The sequence below is a fragment of the Neophocaena asiaeorientalis genome, unplaced genomic scaffold (genome assembly GCF_003031525.2).
Source record: "Neophocaena asiaeorientalis asiaeorientalis breed wild unplaced genomic scaffold, Neophocaena_asiaeorientalis_V1.1 scaffold89, whole genome shotgun sequence".
In the NCBI taxonomy this organism is placed as follows: Eukaryota; Metazoa; Chordata; class Mammalia; order Artiodactyla; family Phocoenidae; genus Neophocaena; species Neophocaena asiaeorientalis.
This window is the reverse complement of record NW_020172592.1, coordinates 1,356,981-1,377,434: the sequence shown is the minus strand read 5'-3', so window position 1 is coordinate 1,377,434 and position 20,454 is coordinate 1,356,981. Positions and strand designations below refer to the sequence as shown.

General features: G+C 37.0%; 1 protein-coding gene across 1 annotated transcript in view; it reads right to left on the bottom strand.

Moving 5' to 3' along the window:
- The window catches only part of HDAC9 (histone deacetylase 9), a 792,206-nt gene that overhangs the window by 123,799 nt on the left and 647,953 nt on the right, over positions 1-20,454 (bottom strand). Inside the window, exon 22 of the mRNA XM_024738435.1 lies at positions 16,083-16,201. Within this exon, the coding sequence (XP_024594203.1) occupies positions 16,083-16,201 (119 nt within the window). The remainder of the gene's footprint in view (positions 1-16,082; positions 16,202-20,454) is intronic.

The following is a 20,454-nucleotide window of genomic DNA, read 5'->3' as shown; positions in this document are numbered from 1 at the left end:
AGCTTTTGATTTCTCCATCCAATCTGAATGAGATCCTTGCCGGGTAGAGTAATCTTGGTTTTAGGTTCTTCCCTTTCTTCACTTTAAGTCTATCATGCCACTCCCTTCTGGCTTGTAGAGTTTCTGCTGAGAAATCAGCTGTTTATCTTATGGGAGTTCCCTTGTAGGTTATTTGTCATTTTTCCCTTGCTGCTTTCTATAATTTTTCTTTGTCTTTAACTTTTGCCAGTTTGATTACTATGTGCCTTGGTGTGTTTCTCCTTGGGTTTATCCTGTATGGGCCTCTCTGTGCTTCCTGGACTTGGGTGGCTATTTCCTTTCCCATATTAGGGAAGTTTTCAACTATAATATCTTCAAATATTTTCTCGGGTCCTTTCTCTCCTCCTTCTGGGACCCCTATAATGCAAATGTTGGTGTGCTTAATGTTTTTCCAGAGATCTCTTAGGCTGTCTTCATTTCTTTTCATTCTTTTTTCTTTATTCTGTTCCGCAGCAGTGAATTCCACCATTGTGTCTTCCAGGCCACTTATCTGTTCTTCTGCCCCAGTTATTCGGCTATTGATTCCTTCTAGTGCATTTTTCATTTCAGTTATTGTATTTTTCATCTCTGTTTGTTCTTTAATTCTTGTAGGTCTTTGTTAAACATTTCTTGCATCTTCTTGATCTTTTCCTCCATTGTTTTTCTGAGGTCCTTGATCATCTTCACTATCATTATTCTGAATTATTTTTCTGGAAGGTTGCCTATCTCCACTTCATTTAATTATTTTTCTGGGGTTTTATCTTGTTCCTTCATCCGGTACATAGCCCTCTGCCTTTTCATCTTGTCAATCTTTCTATGAATGTGTTTTTTGTTCCACAGGCTGCAGGACTGTAGTTCTTCTTGCTTCTGCTGCCTGCCCTCTGGTGGATGAGGCTATCTAAGAGGCTTGTGCAAGTTTCCTGATGGGAAGGACTGGTGGTGGAAACAGCTGGCTGTTGCTCTGGTGGGCAGAGCTCAGAAAAACTTTAATCTGCTTGTCTGCTGATGGGTGGGGCTGTGTTCCCTCCCTGTTGGTTTTTGGCCTGAGGCGACCCAACACTGGAGCCTACCCAGGCCCTTTAGTGGGGCTAATAGCGGACTCTGGGAGGGCTCACGCCACGGAGTACTTCCCAGAACTTCTGCTGCCAGTGTTCTTATCCTCACGGTGAGCCACAGCCACTGCCGCCCCCCCACCCCATGCAGGAGACCCTGCAACACTAGCAGGTAGGTCTGATTCAGTCTCCTATGGGGTCACTGATCCTTCCCCGGGGTCCTGATGCACACACTACTTTGTGTGTACCCTCCAAGAGTTGAGTCTCTGTTTCCCCCAGTCCTGTAGAAGTCCTGCAATCAAGTCCCGCTAGCCTTCAAAGTCTGATTCTCTAGGAATTCCTCCTCCCGTTGCCAGACCCCCAGGTTTGGTAGCCTGACGTGGGCCTCAGTACCTTCACTCCAGTGGGTGGACTTTTGTGGTATAAGTGTTCTCCAGTTTGTGAATCACCCCCCCAGCAGTTATGGGATTTGATTTTATTGTGATTGCGCCACTCCTACTGTCTCATTGTGGCTTCTCCTTTGTCTTTCGATGTGGAGTATCTTTTTTGCTGAGTTCCAGCATCTTCCTGATTGTTCAGCAGTTAGTTGTGATTCTGCTGCTTTCGCAAGAGGGAGTGAGAGCACATCCTTCTACTCCAGCACCTTGAACCAATCTCCAGTTTTTTATTTTTGGCTGCGTTGGGTCTTCATTGCTGTGCATGGGCTTTCCTAGTTGGGGCCAGTGGGGGCTACTCTTCCTTGCTGTGTGCAGGCTTCTCATTGTGGTGGCTTCTCTTGTTGTGGAGCATGGGCTCTAGGCATGTGGGCTTAAGTAGTTGCTGCACGCGGGCTCTAGATTGCAGGCTCAGTAGTTGTGGCTCACTGGCTTAGTTACTCTGCGGCATGTGGTATCTTCCTGGACCAGGGCTCGAACCCGTGTCCCCTGCACTGGCAGGCGGATTCTTAACCACTGTGCCACCAGGGAAGTCCCTTCCCTCAGTTTTATTCCTTGTTTTTATCTTAAGCAACACGAAGAGTCTTTTTTTTTTTTGCACATAAAAATCTTTTAGGTGTTTATGGAAATTCTTACTAAATGAAGAAGTTTGCTGTTTGTCCCAGATATCATTAGCCTGTAGTACCAGAGCTTGTCTAGATAGACTGACTCCTTCTTATGTAGGTGTCTGGGAGATTTGTTCCACCAACAGATGTGATCCCCCCAAATCTACAGACTCATGCATTTTGTTAACAATTGCTAATTATTTCTGTTTTCATCTGTAAATTAGTTTGAAGTATTTAAAAGCCATATAGTTATATTTTGTTATCAAGACACAGATCCAGAATTGTTCAATTCCAACAAGCGTAGTGTTCTATGAATGTATTAAACTTGTAATCCAAAGCACTTTCAAGGCACATGAAACTTTTAACAGTATATAATTCTGGCTAAGATTTGTTGAGGGCCTACTAAATATTAGTTTTTAGGGTGAAAATGGGCTGTTTTTACTTAATCTTCACAAATCTATGAAATAGTCCCATTTGCAGAAGAGAAAATTGAGTGTCACTAAGGTAAAATAAGTTACCCAACGTCACCCAATTAGAAAAGTGTCAGAACCAAGTGTCGATCCTAGAGAGGTACACTTCAGAGCCTGCTTTTTTGAACCACTATCTCATACTGCCTGCTAGTCTGGTTATGGTTTCTTTTCTTTCTTTTTTTTTAATAGCAACAAACATGGTTCAACTTGGATGCTTATGAAAGTATCTTGAATATACACCCATTTACCGAACTTTTCAAGTAAAAGAAAAAAATAGATTGACTTTGCAGAATTTAAATACATTTTTAAATGAGGTCATTTGATTTTTTTAAGAGAAAAAGCATCCAATAAATGAAAGTCAATAAATATCTTTTGAGTCCGGACAGTGAGTGAGGAGATGTTTTAGGCCTGGGGATAAATAGTTAACATACAAAATAGCCTCAAATTGCATAGTTTTGGCAAATAGCAATTAGGGCAAGCAGTAGAGGATGATGGGGGAGGCAGGGGTGGACACGTGGTTAGGGAAGAACTCTCTGAGAGGATAATATCTGAGCTGAGAAAACAGCCAGGGAACACTGAAGGGGAGAGGGTTTCAGACAAAAGGAATATCCTATGCACAGACCTGACAGGAGTCTGGCCAGTTTGAGAGATGGAAAGATTTGCAAGTCGGGAGCATAATGAACAAAGAGGAGGACCAAGGAGAATAGGGTCACGTAGAGAGAGAAAAGAGGTCATGTATGGTAGGAAGTACAAATTATATTGTAGTTGCAGGAAAAGAATATTAAGCATAGGGATGACCAGTAATAGATTGTCAATGATTTGGTAAAATAATTTCTGAAGCAGACAGCTCCTCCAGCTACAGACACATTCTGTCAAGGCAGAGAAAAGAGGAAAACAGTAGGGAATGAAGACCTTACCTATACATTTATATCATTATATATGACTCCACCTAAGTCATTCCTGAATAAAGGCTGAACATTAGAGAAATATGCAGTAGTTGAAGCAGAGATTTACAAACTGATGTTCCTAACCCTAGGCATTTCTCTTTCGCTTCCAACGTGAAAATAAACATCAAATTATTTTATGCAGGTGACTCATTTAGATTGAAAAATTCTACACATTAAAAATCTGAAGAAATGATAGGAAGAGATAAATAAGAGCTAACAATCTGGTTAGATCCATACAATTTCTTACGGAACAAGCTGGTACTAAGATTTAGAGGTAGGTTGGGGAGGGGATGAAGAAACTTCTTTAAAATAAGTATGGCATTTTAAAAACAACTTGGAAGAAAAGTCTCTATCTCATCATCTATCTATCATCATCATCTCTATCTCATCACATTTCATATTGTTTGATTGAAAATACATCAAATTCTGGGGGCTTCCCTAGTGGCAAAGTGGTTAAGAATCCACCTGCCAATGCAGGGCACACGCGTTTGAGCCCTGGTCTGGGAAGATCCCACATGCCGTGGAGCAACTAAGCCCGTGTGCCACAACTCCTGTGCTCTAGAACCCACGAGCCACAATTACGGAGCCTGCATGCCACAACTACTGAAGCCTGCATGCCACAACTACTGAGGCCTGCACACCTAGAGCCCGTGCTCTGCAACAAAAGAAGACACCGCAATGAGAAGCCCGTGCACTGCAAGGAAGAGCAGCCCCCACTTGCCGCAAGTAGAGAAAGCCCACGCACAGCAACAAAGACCGAACGCAGCCAAAAATAAATAAATAAAATAAATAAAATTATTTTTTAAAAAAAGAAAAGAAAATACATCAAATTCTGAGATCAGGAGAAAGCTTATTTCTTTTTTTTTTCAACCACTTCTTTTTTATTGAAATATAGTTGACATACAACATTATGTTAATGTCAGATGTACTACATAATGATTTGACATTTGCATATATTACAAAATGACCACCATGATAAATCTAGTAACCATCTGTCCCCAGACAAAGTTATTAAAATATAATTAATCATATTTCTTATGATTACATAAGAATCATAAGATTCTTACATTCTGTGTATTACATCCTCATGACTTATTTATTATAGAACTGAAGGCTTGTACCTCTTAATCCCCTTCACTATTTCACCCACATTCTCATCCCCTTCCTTCTGGCAACCACCTCTTTGTTCTCTGTATCTATGATTCTGTTTTCATTTTGTTTTTTTTGTTTTTTAGATTCCATATATAAGCGAGATCATATAGTATTTGTCTTTCTCTATCTGACTTCTTTCACTTAGCATAACACCCTCTAGGTCCGTCTATATTGTCGCAAATGGAAAAATTATTGGTATTATTTTATGACTAAAATATTTCATTATACATATACCCTACATCTTCTTTATCCACTAGTCTATCATCGAACGCTTGGGCTGCTTCCATATCTTTGCTATTGTAAATATTGCTGCAATGAACATTGAGTGCATATATCTTTTCAAATTAATGTTTTTATTTTTTGCAGGTAAATACAATACATAGAAGTGAAATCGCTAGGTCACATGGCAGTTCTATTGTTAATTTTTTGAGGAACCTCCACAATGTTTTCCATAGTGGCTGTACCAGTTGACAATCCCACCAGCAATGTTTGAAAGTTCCCTTTTCTCCACATCCTCACCAACACTTGTTATTTGTTTAGGAGAAAGCTGATTTCTAAAGTACTCTTTCTACCAAGGGACCTGGTAGAGTTCATTGTACTCTACTGAGTAACAATTATGTTATTTAGGTGAAGAGATAAGGGGAAGTCCATGGAAGTGACTGAGGGAAATACTGGGCAGAGGAGGCTCATTAACTGTAATGCTCCGGAATCATAAGAATTTGTGTTAAGACAGTTGCCACAATTCCTGGTGACTTATCTGTGGCCATGAGCCCCAGTGTCACTTGGGACAAGTCTGGAGGTTCTGTTGAAAAAGATTCAGGGAGAAAAGAGATATGTGGGACTCCAGCCATCTCCCTATAAAAAGCAACCTATTTCAGATGTTTAAAAATATCTTTAAATATTTAAATATGTTAAACATTTAAAAATAACTAAATATTTAGAATATATTTTCATCTAAGAATGCAAAGTTGTTTTGCCTTAGAATTCTGAACCCAGCTTACTTGTATGAAAACAACAATATCCCCAAATTTAATGGGTACAATATCACTGATATCTTCGCATATTTACAGTATCATATATTACAAAGCATCTTTTCAAGTTCATTACCTCATTTGATTCTCATAATAGCCCCATGCTTAGCCAAAAGAAATATAATTTGTACTGTTTCTGTTTGAGAGACAAGAATATTAAGTCACAGAAAAGTGAGTTGGTTGTCAATTAGACCCAAAATACAGATCAACTAATTCCAAGTCCTGTGTCCTTTCTTTATATAACTAGCCCCATGGTTCTCAAAGTGTGATCCCTAGACTAGGAGTATCAGCACTCACCTGGGAACTTGTAGGAAATGCAAATTGCAGGTCCTACTCCAGACATAATGAACCAGAAATTCTAACAGTGGGGCCCAGCACACCTAACAAGTCCCCCAGGTGATGCTGATGCCTGCTAGTTCAGAAACCATGGTACTAGATGGTAGTGATTCTCCAGCCCATGAGAGCAGTGGGAGGAAAACTTCCTGTAAGAGGAAAGTACACATTCATTCCCCATAATTTCCATGATAACTTCATCAGCCTCACATGTGCTAGCAGATGATTATCAGTCATGTAGCTGTGGCCCAGGCCCTTATACTACTGGCTCCGACCTATGACATTACTTAATAAATCGTTCGACTACCTGACTCTTCATTGTACTGATTTGATTTGTAAAATGAGTTGGAAACCAGTTTTACTTAGCGTGATCATCACGATAAAGGGTCAGAGCCTACGGTCATATAGATTTCAGGCCAAGGAAAAACAATTTTTTGTCTGAATTAAAAGCAAACCCATTAAGAGAATCCACTACCTGAAATTTCTCCTTGATAATACTTTTGGTTGTTTTATATTATATTATTATTTTAATTTTTACCTTCTCAAGACTCTATTCAATCATTGGAAGTCTGTAAAGGAAATATGAAATGGAAATCTAAGCTATAATTTTAGTATGGTCTTTGGCTGGGATTTTTAAAACAACATCTCAAAAAGTAAAATACTACACATTTCATTTAATCTAAGGTGTCATCAATTACAGCACAAAATAATTGTGACCATGTTTTTACAAACCACTATGTAAATTAAAAAAAAAATAACAACATTGCCCACCCAACAATTAAATGCCATCAAATGTAAGAGGTATTCCGATTCAGACATGTTAAAGTATGAAAAAGTATCAATGAAATATAGCATGTATTTTACTGTACAGTTGCAGCTGTCATCCTCCCTCAGGATGTATGTATTTTATTTTCAAAAGCAATGTTGACCTGGCCCCAGTTATGGTACAGTTACAGTAATTTTGCTCTTCAAAGTTAAGCAGTAGTCATCATAGCCTAAGGATTGTTTCATGACATCAGTAACTAAGCACTGCAGATGGAAAATATTCTTCTATAATTTGGTATCTGAGCTGTCATGTGGTATAAGGAAACAGGCAATTGAGTGAGAAAATGAAGGCAGGGTAACAGTAAAACGTGGAGCTCTCACTGAATAAATCTTTTGCTTGTCATTTAAAAATAAAATCATTCCCAAATCTAAGATTTGTAATTTTTCATATGCTGACATTTTCCCTTCTTAATTAACTATGCTGCTTCTTTATACTGACTGTTAGTTACATATAAGGAAGCCGTGTTGCATAACACATTTCTGAATATAAATGTCCTGTAAATCCACTTCCCCCTGTCTTTGCAGGGGGCAATGTACTTGCTTAAGAGCACAACAAAGAGATGTACTGGTATGCAGAAATTTTGAGCCAAGGACAAAATGAGTCCCTAACTAGTTCTTGCACAGAAAGCTTCATGAAAAACAGTGCACACGGTCTGCAAAATGGTAAGCTCCCATATGTTAAAAGAGCTCTGGTTACTTTTTTGACTTGGAGAATTTTATTTAAATAACATTTTTGTTGTGAAAATTTCCTTTTATTTTTTCTGTATTTTCTCAATTTGGAATAAGCTTCTACAGTAATTAAAAACTCTACTTATTTATCTGGGATATTTTTAATAACCCATTGAGCCAAGTGGAAAATATGCTGAGCTGGAAGTTAAAAGACATGAGATCAAGGTGTGGCTTTGTTATTCCTCAGCTCTGTGAGCAAGTCACTTAATTTTTCTGTCACTTTTTTTTAAATTTGGAAGTTATGTGACTGTTAAATCCATGATTGCAGGATATAAAACAAACGAGTGCTTCATATATATTATCTCATTTAATCATAAAAATGAAATGAGAAAATGCAGGGAAGTATTGTGTACAGTGCCTAGCACAGAGTAAACACTCAACGATTTCCAGTAGGTATTATTACTGTACCAACAATAAAAACAACACTGCCAGAACGAAATTAATGTTACCTTTCCAGGTAAGAAAACAATCTTCAAGATGTTGAAATGACATTCCTGTGGTCTTCCTAAGGGCCCAGGCCAGAATTATGACTTGTCTACTGGATGACCAGCCTGTGCTTTCAACCTCAGAGCCATGGTGCCCTCCACAGTCATTCACAGCATAGCCAGTCAAATGGGCTTTGAGTAGCCCATCTTTTCGATTTAAATTTAATTCCCAAAGTACTGCTTAAAAACACCTTAAAATTATAATATTTTATCTATCACATGATTTCTAGCCCATTAAAGTTTGGATGAGACTTGAAGAATTTTAGTACCCAATAGCCTCTCTGCCAATTTTAACTTGAAAGGAAGGGGTGTATATACAAAGTGTAAAATGGTAAAGAGAAGAGGAAAGAGCAGATTTGGTGGGCGTATGTGGTTGTGAGACAAGGGACATGTACTGCAGTTTGAGGAATAGTTATGGAAGGTAGAAGGCATTCCTTCCTTCTTCAGCTGCCCCCCTCCATGTTTGTAAGTGCTTCATACTGAAAAAGAGACAGAAGCCCAAACTGACTAGAAAAGTCAGGTAAGGTAACATCCAGGCAACAGGAGACTTGTGAAGGGATGTTCACTTCCACACTGTTCACAATAGTGAGAACCTGGAAACAACGTAAAGGTCCATTGATAGGAGGATAGATAACGTACACTATGGTGTCTGTCCATAATGGCCCAGTACAGAGAAATTAAAAGGATATATAAACATTCATGAGCATATGTCAAAACAAAGATATTAAAAGTGAAAAAAAGCAACTTCCTTAAACTATATGTACAGAATAATGTAAATACTTACCTTTTGCTATATATGGTAAATTAAAAACCGTACTCACTAAAATAATATTGTATAGTGTGTGTTTGCATGCGAGTGTGTGTGTGTGTGTGTGTGTGTGTGTGTGTGTACAGGAAAGTATACAAATTATGACAGTCGTATGAGGGGAATGGGAATAAGACTTAGAGACAGTGATTCAGTGATTAAAGGGAAGTCCTCACTCATCTTCAATTTTTATTTCTTTTATAAACAAAAGATTTGGAGTAAACATAATAAAAATATTTAGCTGCTGCCAATTCTGAATAGTGGAAGTAATAAAGTTGTTATATAATTCTCTGTATTATACATCTTTTAAATCGCCCAAAATAAAAAAAATTTAGAATAGATGCATGATTTTAGACAAAATTTCTGATTTCCCAAATTACACTAGTTTATTCTCTCTAAAATGATGACATATCAATGTACAAATCCTTGATATGATGTTTATAATGTCGGTGTGACTTCCAGTTATGAGACATGAAGATTAGCTTGCCCTGCAACACATATCTGAAGTTTGTTTTACAGATAAGAAATCTTTGGCAAAACTGAACACTCATTTTTTTTTATTGTCTACTTCAAAGTTCAGTAATATATAACAAAATAATTATGCCAGGCATAATGGGAGAAGCAAATCAGCAAGTAGAAAGAGACAAACTATTCTCTGCTTCAAGGTAAAGATCATGGGTGTGTGTGTGCGTGAGTGTGTGTGTGTATCTGAAGTGAAGCCTATGGACCCCTTCTCAGAATGTTTTAAAATGTACACAATAAAGTACACAGAAAATAAAATAAACTACTATAGAAAGGAGCTACCAAAATATGGAGGAAAGCCGGTGTAATACATCTAATTCTATATTACTGCATCAAAGAACTAATTGAGCAGCTGGTCTGACATATATCATCACTTCAAAGTAATGGTGAGAATAACTGATCATTGGAAATATCTACACAACAGTAAAGTGATATGAAAATAGCTGCCATTTCTATTGGTGACAAGGCTACCTATTTTACTGATATAGCTATGGTTTGTTGCCTATATTTATAATGGGAGAAAATACATTCCTAAATTCATACAGCTAATAAGCGGCAGGATTAGTAAAAATAATGCAATTTTTTCCCATCCAAGTTCATGAGCCCCATGAACTCTATCCATGGATTCCCAGGAGGCCTGCAAACTCAAATTTAAGAACGTCTGAGACAGAAATATGCCCACCATCCATTCATCTACCTCTACTTCCAAACTATTGCTTAAATTTGCATCAGTTGGAAAATTAGATAATCAAGTATGCTAGTTATATACATAAGGAATTAAGCAGAATCTCAGTAAGGGCAAGAAGGTATGTCTATACATTTATAAGTGGACCTTCTGCATCAATTTTTGCATTTCAGAAGTTCCTCTGTTTGTTTTCTGATTCTTAACTGTGTTTCAGATAGTTCAGTTGCTAAAAATGCACCACTGGATAATTTCTTCTGCATCAGCATGTTAATAATGTCAAGATCCAAGCACACCTCAATATACCAAGACAAACTGCAGAGTTTTTAGGCAGGCAGTGCCTGAGTTATCCTCACTACAAAATAATGATGTCTCATTTTTTAAAAAAGAATTGTAATTTATTCCAATCGCCCCAGACTAATTACAATGTGAGAATGCATGTGGATATGAAAATGTGGGACAAAGGTACTTCTCCTCCTAACCTGACTTTTAACTGAATGGACATATGCTTTTTATTCACCTAGAATCCTGAATAGCTTCCTAGGACCATTCTGACCATTTTGTTCAAATAAGAGTATAAAATTCTTCTTACATTTGCGTTGTGTATTTTGTGTTCAAATACCTCATCTAAAATCTCAGACTTCTGTTGAATGTTTAGAATTGTTGAAATGATATCCACAATAAAATTCAAAACTATTACCTCACAATGCTTAATCATTTATTCCTTATGTTGTAGGTATAATTATTATTTCCCTACTCTCCTACTTTTTTTTTTTTTGGCTGATTAAGAAACTAACTTGATTACAAAATTAATTAGGAACAAAGTTGAGATTTAAACATAGAGCTTCTGACCCCCCCAAACGAGCTCTTCTGCACTCTCCCATACTTTTTCACACTTATTTCAGGTATATTATTTAAAGGAGTCACTCTCCCCCTGTCCTGTTTTTCTGAGGAGAGATGAAATGAGTTTTCTCACCATCTAGATTCTAGCAGTTTTTAATACTCAGTGCTTCTGCCCAAGGCCCATTATTAAGGAAATCATTACTTCCCATTTAATATTTACAATATTTTCAATAATATTTCTATTAAAGGAAATATTGAATAAGTGACCATTGTCAGAAACACAGGTTTGTGTTCATTAAAATATTATAGGAGTTATGAATATGTAGTCTAAGACCTGGAAATAAGTAGCAGTGATAGAGGGATAGCAAAACCAAAAATAATCATGAACTCCCAATTCAAGTAGCATCAAATATACTGGAAGAAAGGGTCTGAGTTAGCTAAGAAATCATGGGTTCATTTTACCTTTACTCATTAAAAAGAAATAATAAAATTACTTAGACTATGTGCCAGGTGCTGGTCCAGCTTCTGAGGACACAGCACACAAGTATATAACAGAGGTTAATCTGATGGTAGATGGATGGGAGGATACTTTGAATAATCAACCAGCATGATATTCCCCCAATTTCCACCCTAATATAAAAGAACAGAAGCAGTTCAAGTTTAAGGTTGATCTTTCATGAAGTGACATTTGGTAGGTGTCTTCCAGACACTTCTTTTCTCCACACCTGTTTGCTGCGGTCTGAAATTCTATTATGAGAAGACAAAGCATTGTTGCCACAATTGCAGAAAAATAATAAAAGATTCAACTGCCAAACAGAACTAACACACTAGCTGGAATGTACTCATTTAAAAAAGTATAATCAGGTAATAAAACACACAGTGAATATGATCAAGTCCTTTACAGGCTTTGATAATGGGGAGAAAATTAGAGACCTCAGACAGCCATGGACATTTTAAGGTAAAAGCAGAATCATTAGTGAGGGAAGAACAAGTAAAAATGAAAATCTACTTATACTTCTGGCTCAGTCTGCCTTCAATTCTATGGACAAATAAAATGCATAGGCAGAGGACATTGTGAAACAGACCCTCCTGAATAAGCACGAGAGAAGCACAAACATCCATCATTAGCAGATGAAGTAGATCAGCATAGCCTCATATGTTTAACGAACTTGTTTCCTGGCACTGATTTGTTGACTGGCTTAGCACTCAACTTCTTAGAGACTTATTTCTGGAGAATTAACCAATGAAGGAATTTTTGTCCTTCCCTGAGATTAACTCACAGCTAAGTACCAATTCATTTAGACAGGTATCTGCCCCACAATAGTGTATCTCCCTGACAGACATTCCACAAGGGAAAAAGGAATGAGAGGGTCACTAAAAAGAATAAAACATCCTATCAAGGAGAAGATGGTAATTCAATACTCTAAGACATGTTATTTGATTTTTTCCCCAACTATTATCTATTCTTTGTTTGTCAAAGTAACACTTGGGTATTGGCTGAGGGAAGTGGTTTCTATCTCAAGGACTATAAAACTACTCTCTGTTTATAAAAAGAGCATGTGTTTGTTTTAATCACACATGGCTATCATCTCACAATGATTTTTGCATTATTCCAAAGAAAGGAAAGTTCTTACTCACATGATAAAAGCAATTTGCACATATGAGTTCACTACCTGAAGCCATGGAAAACAGAAAATATACTGATGTATTGAAAAGAAAGAAAAAATATGTTTTGTTGTAAAATGAATTTGAACTAAAACTTTTTTTTTAATGGTGACAACACTGTTAAGCCAGGGGGTGCTGCAATACGGTGAATCCATTTCACTCAATTTTACTGTTTGAACATGGCACTTAGTTGTTTTATGCCAAACTTCTTAAACTGTAACCTGAAGACAGTTCCAAGATCCAAACAAGAGTATTTAAAAAGATAAGCTGATAACTTTAAGGTAAAGTTTGATGTAAGGTTTAGGGTAGGACACAAAGATACTCATTCCATTCAGCTTGGGCCTTAATCCTGGTGGTTAATTGGAAGAACAGCATAGATTTCAAACAACTAATTCAGCTAATTTATTTAAAACTTCAGCACAAACAAATCTGAATATTTGTATTCTACTCTCACAGCAAAGAACGTTCAATATGTGAAGATATGAGAGGAGAAAAGAGGAAGAAAAATACTACTAGCCAAGAATCAACTTTAATTTTAAATTACCTCTATATGTGAGCTGAGACTTTTGTCAAAGTATCAACCAATACTTAAAAAAAAAAAAAAAAATCAGGGAATTAATCAGATGTTTAAAAACAAAAAAAAAACACTTTCATTTTGACTTATCTTTTCCTTTCAGAACTATCAAACAAAAGTTTTTTAGAGGATTTATTCAATGTGCTAAGACAAAATTTTGGCATCTCTGACAAGACAGTATCCTCCAAACTACTCTCTAAAATCCTTAAACATTCTACTTCGGGCAAGGGTGGGTTTTGCAGGAATGGGAAAGAAGTGTGTTTCTTTCATTTCTACCTGCTTTTTACTTTAGGTTTTAGCCCATTTCTAGCCTCATTTTGGGCCTCCCCTCAAATGGAGAATGACTTCTGGTATAGGACAGTGAAGGACCAATATTAATTGTCTGTCCAGACCAAAGCAATATAAATGCATTTGACAGGTGGTTAGAAAGGAAAAAAAAGAGACCCAGGTGTGTGCTGTTTGGGGAATAACTATACAGTGGTCCAGTAATCCTAACCTCTACCCAGTTAGGATGGCAGCATCTCTAGAAAATATAGCTGGCAAACTGAGACCTGTATGAGATGATCTATACAAAAAGTTGCGCATATATGATGTCCTGCTGTTTTTCATTTAAGTAGCAAGGAACTAGTCGGTGTCTGTCACAGACTGCTTGTGGTTAAGGGTCTTGGGCACCAAAATGGCCTCTGTAGTGTGCACACAAGTTCTCTATTCTCATACATTTAAAAAAATTTTTTTTTTTTTTGCGGTACACGGGCCTCTCACTGCTGTGGCCTCTCCCGTTGCGGAGCACAGGCTCCAGACGCGCAGGCTCAGCAGCCATGGCTCACAGGCCCACCCTCTCCGCGGCATGTGGGATCTTCCCGGACCGTGGCATGAACCCACGTCCCCTGCATTGGCAGGCGGACTCTCAACCACTGTGCCACCAGGGAAGCCCCTATTCTCATGCATTTTATGAAACATTTTTCTTTGTGGAAAACATCCAGTAAAAGCTTATGCAATTTCATCTAACTACAAATTCAGGATAAGCACTTGGGTTTTAACCCCAAATATATCAGATGGCAAAATAAATTCATTTTCTCATCTATGAAATACGTGAACTGTTTTAGATAGCCTTTACCACAGCCTCTTTGGGTTCTAAGATTGCCTCTCCTCATTGTGTTTCTTTTCCTTATTAAACTGCATATACTCAACAAAGGGTCAATTTTTAAAATTTGTATCTGTGTTTTTCTTAGGAAACAAGTCAGCTAGTAAGGAAGCAATGTTCTGTTGAATAGAAAAGACAAAGAAGAGAAGTAATAGATGGGGGGGACTGGAGAAATTATAGATAAACTTATCCTGGGATAGAAAACAACGAAGAGCATCCCCCCAAATTATAAAGGAAACACAACATAAAGAAGGTCTTGGTGCATTGTATTAAAGCTAACAAGAGGTAGAAACTTCCAAGATGACATTTGAGATTTGAGTTTGAATTTGACTTGGCAAAATATGAACAAATAAACAAGCAAACAAAAAGATTAGTTCCTTCCAGCTAGTTCAGACTTGTTACAACTTTTCCCCTTGGCAGGGAGAAAGACCCAAATATAGACATTCCTCCCTCTGAGGGAGATTCTTGGATTTAATGGCAAAGGACACCTTTTCTAGATTTCCATCTTTGCTCCATGTGTTTTCTATTGTTTGGGTTTTTCTCAATTTAGGGTACAAGCATTTTTTTCCCCTTTATTTAGAATAAACTATTCACCAGTCTTGACCCAAATGAGGTTTATCTGCAGTGAAAAGACTGACTTCCATGTGAGGGGGATTCCACAAAGAAAAAGGATAATAAAGATATGTGATGTGAACAAACACCTCTCTATTCAATTTTACCAAAATTGTGAATTATGCTTTGTTTGTGTTTGTAGAGCTGCCTCTTTCAATATATTTTCAATAGACAACAAGGCACCAAGAACGCTGAGTAAATAACAGATGTTAAAAATAGCTACTACCTAACAACGTTACTGGAAGAATTAAAGTGCAGAAAACTCTGTCACATGTAAAGCCAATTTAAAACAAAGGCTGGCATAATACTGGTTCTTTGGTTCTTTTCAAATTAATAAAACACATTAGCTCCAAACACATCTCTCTCACTTAAAACTATTTGGGTTGTTTTCAGTTTGTTTCTTTTCAACCCCCACTAAAATACACAATAGTGGATACTATTCTTGGTGTAATTTTGCTTTTTTTCCTTCATCTTTTTTAAAAAATATATATCCAGAGTGCCAGCATACATCTGCATGTGTGGACTATACATATGCCTTGTTTTCATACTTGGAGAGCACGGAAATTCTTCTTAAAGAAAGACTCTTTATACCAGATTCCATTAGGTCATGTTATTCAAATACAATATGACACAAAATTCATTTGTTCATTTGGTGTCTAGCTGCTAAGGAATACAGCCAAAAGGTTAACCTTTGCAGAACAACAGAATACCAGTAGAGATCCTGATCATTGCCCATAGGCATGTACAGAACCTCTGAGCAAGGGGAACTACACTTTTGTATTAAAACCTAGAAGAGCATAGCATTATTGGGAAACTGCTATTTCTACCCCATATACAATGAAATAAATGCAGTGACTTCCATTCTATTTGCAAAAGCCCAGTAGCTTTTCTAGACCTCTCAAGTCATTTAACATATTTTAAACAGAAGCCCTATCACTTCTGCCTTTAAATAGCAAAACACAACTCCTGAAAAACCAAAGGTTCTGAAATGTCCCTTCAAGCCCACCAAAGGCAACGATTTAACTTTGTTTTTCTTAAAGGCCAATTTCTACAGAGGAATGAATCTGACATAGCAGTGAACACCATCTAAACTCATTTCTGAAAGTCTCACCTAAGTTACTATTCACATGTAAAAAATGCTGTCTATTACTTACATTTTGCTGTCACTTTGTAGCCCCCCAGAGGAGGGGCGTGGCCTTCTAATGCATCAAATCCAGCAGAAACCAGGACCATGTCTGGATCAAACTCTTTGGCCACAGGCTTCACTATAGTCCTGCACGGTAAAAAGGCAACCAGTTACCCATGGGAATGGCAAATACCTTTAAAAATTGTGCAGTGAAAATGACTTGGTACAACCTCAAGAACATCCCAAGAATAAAGAAAAGGGGAAAAGAAAACACTATTTGAGTGGACCAAAAACTTATCATTTTCTTAATACTGAATCACTGTTATTTTAGCATCCCAATTCAGTCTTTTTTTCTCCAAATTAAAAAAAAAAATGCTTTGCAGGTACATTCTAAAGCCCGTCATATTACATGAACATCTGTGGCTGTTTTATCCCACTGCCTATAAAAAACTGCTTCTTCCAAGGGAGTGACTAATGTTTTACAGAGGAAAGTCGAAGCTTTAGTGAAAACCCGGCTTGCTCCAGTTAGTGAGAACTTGGTGTAAATTTGAACTATAAATTTCTTTTGGGAAAAAGTTGCTTTTCCAACTTTTTTTAAGAAACATTTTAAAATGTTTGTCGTGGTAGGGGGTGACTCTTGCAAAGGAAAAACACGAAATTCCTTTAATAGAATCCAGATTATAATGTTAAGTGAGTCCAAGGTCAGAGACACCAGGAATGTGGCAGTCTCATCCCTGACAGCAGCCCCTGCTGGTCCCACTCAGACACTTCAGCACTTACCTCCTCAGCCTTCTCAGCCTTCCCTAACCCCTTCCTCCTCAGAGCTGGATGTGAGAGAGAATGACTAGTGGATGCTACTGGGCTTTATAAAACCAAATGGTTTTTTGGTGCAGGCTTCAAGACCAGTGTGCCATCATTTAAATTCAAAATTTCAAAGACTATTTAATGAAATGGGAATAGTTCACACTACCGTGAATTTAAAAATTAGTAAGTTCTCTTTTGTGTGTTTGGGAGAAACTAGACCAAATATTAAAATAGCTATCCTTGAACGATGACATAATTAAGTTCTTCTAACTTTTGTATATTTGCAAATTTCCCATATTTTTTACAATGACCACATATTAGTTTTATACTTAAATCTTTTTGCATATAAACAAGAAGTTGTTCACGTTATAAAATTTGAAACTTACCTACAGAGATAAAAATGAATTAAATATCTTTCATAACTGTACTGCTGTCATAAAAGTATAAAAGTTCAATCCTTCAAAATCATAAATGTACATGTAAGTGACTTCCATGATAGCCTGCCAACATTTGGAAAGCTACTTATACCTGAATTGGCCCATCTGTGAAAGTGAAAATTTAATTTTGTTTACCATGTACCACTTCATTATTTAACTCTTCAGTAAAATTAAGAATCTCTAATACAGCTACATTATCAGGAGAGATATTCAATACTGTTCCTTCCTAATAATACCAATAATTTTTTACAAAAGTGTCACATGTTATGAAGTCACTACTTTTCATATGTGTGAAATAGCCATGTTATGTATGTTGTTGGAATATTAGATGTTGGAATAAATTGTCTCAAAGAATCAAGAGTGTTTTACCAAGGTACTCCACCTATTTAGCTTGATTAATCCTATGTACAATCTTAGAGAACAAACACTACTCTTAGGAAAATATGGAGGTAGATGATTAAGCAATGCTGTCCCTTCAGTCATATGCATTACAGTAACCATGCATTATAGTTTTCCACCTCCTTTCCCTCTCTTTGGAAGATTTCCTCCCCTACTCTTCTTTCTCCCCAGTCAGTCTATACTTGTAAGATTAATTGAAGGGTAAACATCCTTCAAGGCACAGCTCACTTACTACCTTCTCCATAAAGGCTTCTCTCTACATATGGATATAAAATATATATGTATATATTTTTGAAAGACAAAGATAGAACAGGAGACAAGGTCTGCAAACATAATTTTAGAATATGGGAAATTTACAGATGATGTACAGAGGGGAAAGCTGAAGCATAAGTGTAAATCTGCGGAGAGGGAGCCACAAAAAGCAAGCTGACTTTTCTCTGTCTTCCTGGAGGAACAAACTGGCCAAAGAGAAAATACCTAGAGAGACTGACATTTCTGAGTCACTCAGACCAACAGTCAGGTTTTTTCTTCTATTTTCCTATAGTGAATTCACCAGTCAAAAAGGCCCCCTCAGTTATACAGAGCTCTCACTTATCTTTTCAATGCCCCTTTCTCAAATATGATGGACTGTGTGAAGAAAGTTTCTAGCATGAAAGACAAGAAAAGTAACATGCAAACAAATGAATAAATGAAAGGGAACTCTGCAAACAAGAGAAAATGCAGGGAAGAGACTATAATTACAGAAATTTTGATTATCCTCAAAGACATAATACATCTATGAAATGAAAAGAGGGTGCTATTAAGAAAAAGAAGAAACAGGAAACAAAATTGTGTAATAGACTTTTTAGAAGATAAAGTTGACAAATTCTCTCAGAAAGTACAACACAAAACGGAGATGTGAAAAATAGGCAAGAAACCTGAAGGACCCATTTAGGAAATTATGTTATGAAGGAAAGTCTAAGGAAAATATTTTAAAAATTATAATCTCATATACATCCAAGCTGCAAAACTGAGATAGAGTTTCAGATATTTAAAATATCAAACAAAAAGATATTATCTCCCACAAACATTATCAAAGGAAGGTATTGGATGCCTCCATCAAAATGAAGGCATAAACTAAAAAAGAGAATGAGACACAAACCATTCCCTCCAACAAAACATTTTTATAAATGTCCATTTTTGCCATAATTAAAAAAAAAAGATCTAACCTTAGAACAAAATAGAAATTTGGTCTGCAATTGGAAATTTGATATGGACTGGAGTAGGTTTTAATTCCAATGCAACTATTTTGTTAATAAAGACCTTACCCACTTACACAGGAAATATGTTTATTTGGAGATATGCCACGTATCTCCAAATATACAGAATCCACTAGTTTCTGTCTGAAGCAAATACCACATTTGTTATGTATGTTATTCCTGAATATACAAACATGAATTTTACAATTTCACACAGACTTTCAAAATGCTCTATTTCACAAGACTAATCCTATACACTTGAATTCACTCCAAAAATAAGGAAAAATGGAAAATTTGAAAAAAAATACACTACTTGATAAACTCCTTCCATTTAAAAATATACATGCTTAGAATTGTGTCCGAGTAGTAGCTGTTTGTTGAATGAGTCAATGATGCACAATTATAAGAGTTGTGTAATGCTATGCTACAATAGATTCTGGGTATTGAAGAACTCTATGATAACAGGTGCTTATTGGTGGTGATATTGATAAGGTTCATTCAGGCATTTTAACAAGTATGAATTCAGTGTCTACCATGTTGCAAATACTGTTTGGCTTAAAGATGTGCTAAATTTTGAACTGAAATTTATTTTCCCATTGTTAGTATTAAACTCTTTAATCCTCAGTTCTCTGATAAACTGATGAGACTAAGACTCCACAGATCTCCTTATTGTGGCAAGTATTTTAGCAATGTACGTGGAAGTGTTTGTACTCTTCTTTTTATGTTAGTCTAGATTGATTTTTATTCAAAAGATCTATCATGTTTGAAAGACTGAAAATATATTGGGCGTACTGAGTGGGGAAAATAATATAATTTTTCTTAAATAGAACAAATCCTCAAAGGCGTTTATTTAATATTTTATCTGAATTATTGGATTTTATGGTAAAAGACAGCAAACAAAGCATATGTGTTAGTCCCTCATTATTTCCCAATATCCCACTGGAAGAAAATTATAAAAATATACATATGGGGGCTTCCCTGGTGGCGCAGGGGTTGAGAGTCCACCTGCTGATGCAGGGGTCACGGGTTCGTGCCCCGGTCCGGGAAGATCCCACATGCCGTGGAGCAGCTGGGCCTGTGAGCCATGGCCGCTGAGCCTGCGTGTCCAGAGCCTGTGCTCCACAACGGCAGAGGCCACAACAGTGAGAGGCCTGAGTACCACAAAAAAAAAAAAAAAGAACTCATGGCTTTAAATATATATCAGGTAAAGAGACTCAGAAAAACCTTTAGATATGTGTGTATGTATGGGTTATTACGCATTTCCTAAAAGCAATGACAGTGCAGTAGCAAACAGCACAGTTAGCATCAATCTGCAAAAAAAGGATCCAGGGGAGGAGCTTCAAGATGGCAGAGGAGTGAGACATGGAGATCTCCTTCCTCAAAACAAATACATCAGAAATACATCTACATGGGGAACAACTCCTACAGAAAACCTACTGAAAGCTGGCAGAAGACCTCAGACCTCCCAAAAGTCTGAGCTGTGTAAATGACAGGCTCTTTGCGCTCCAGCCAGGTGTCAGGG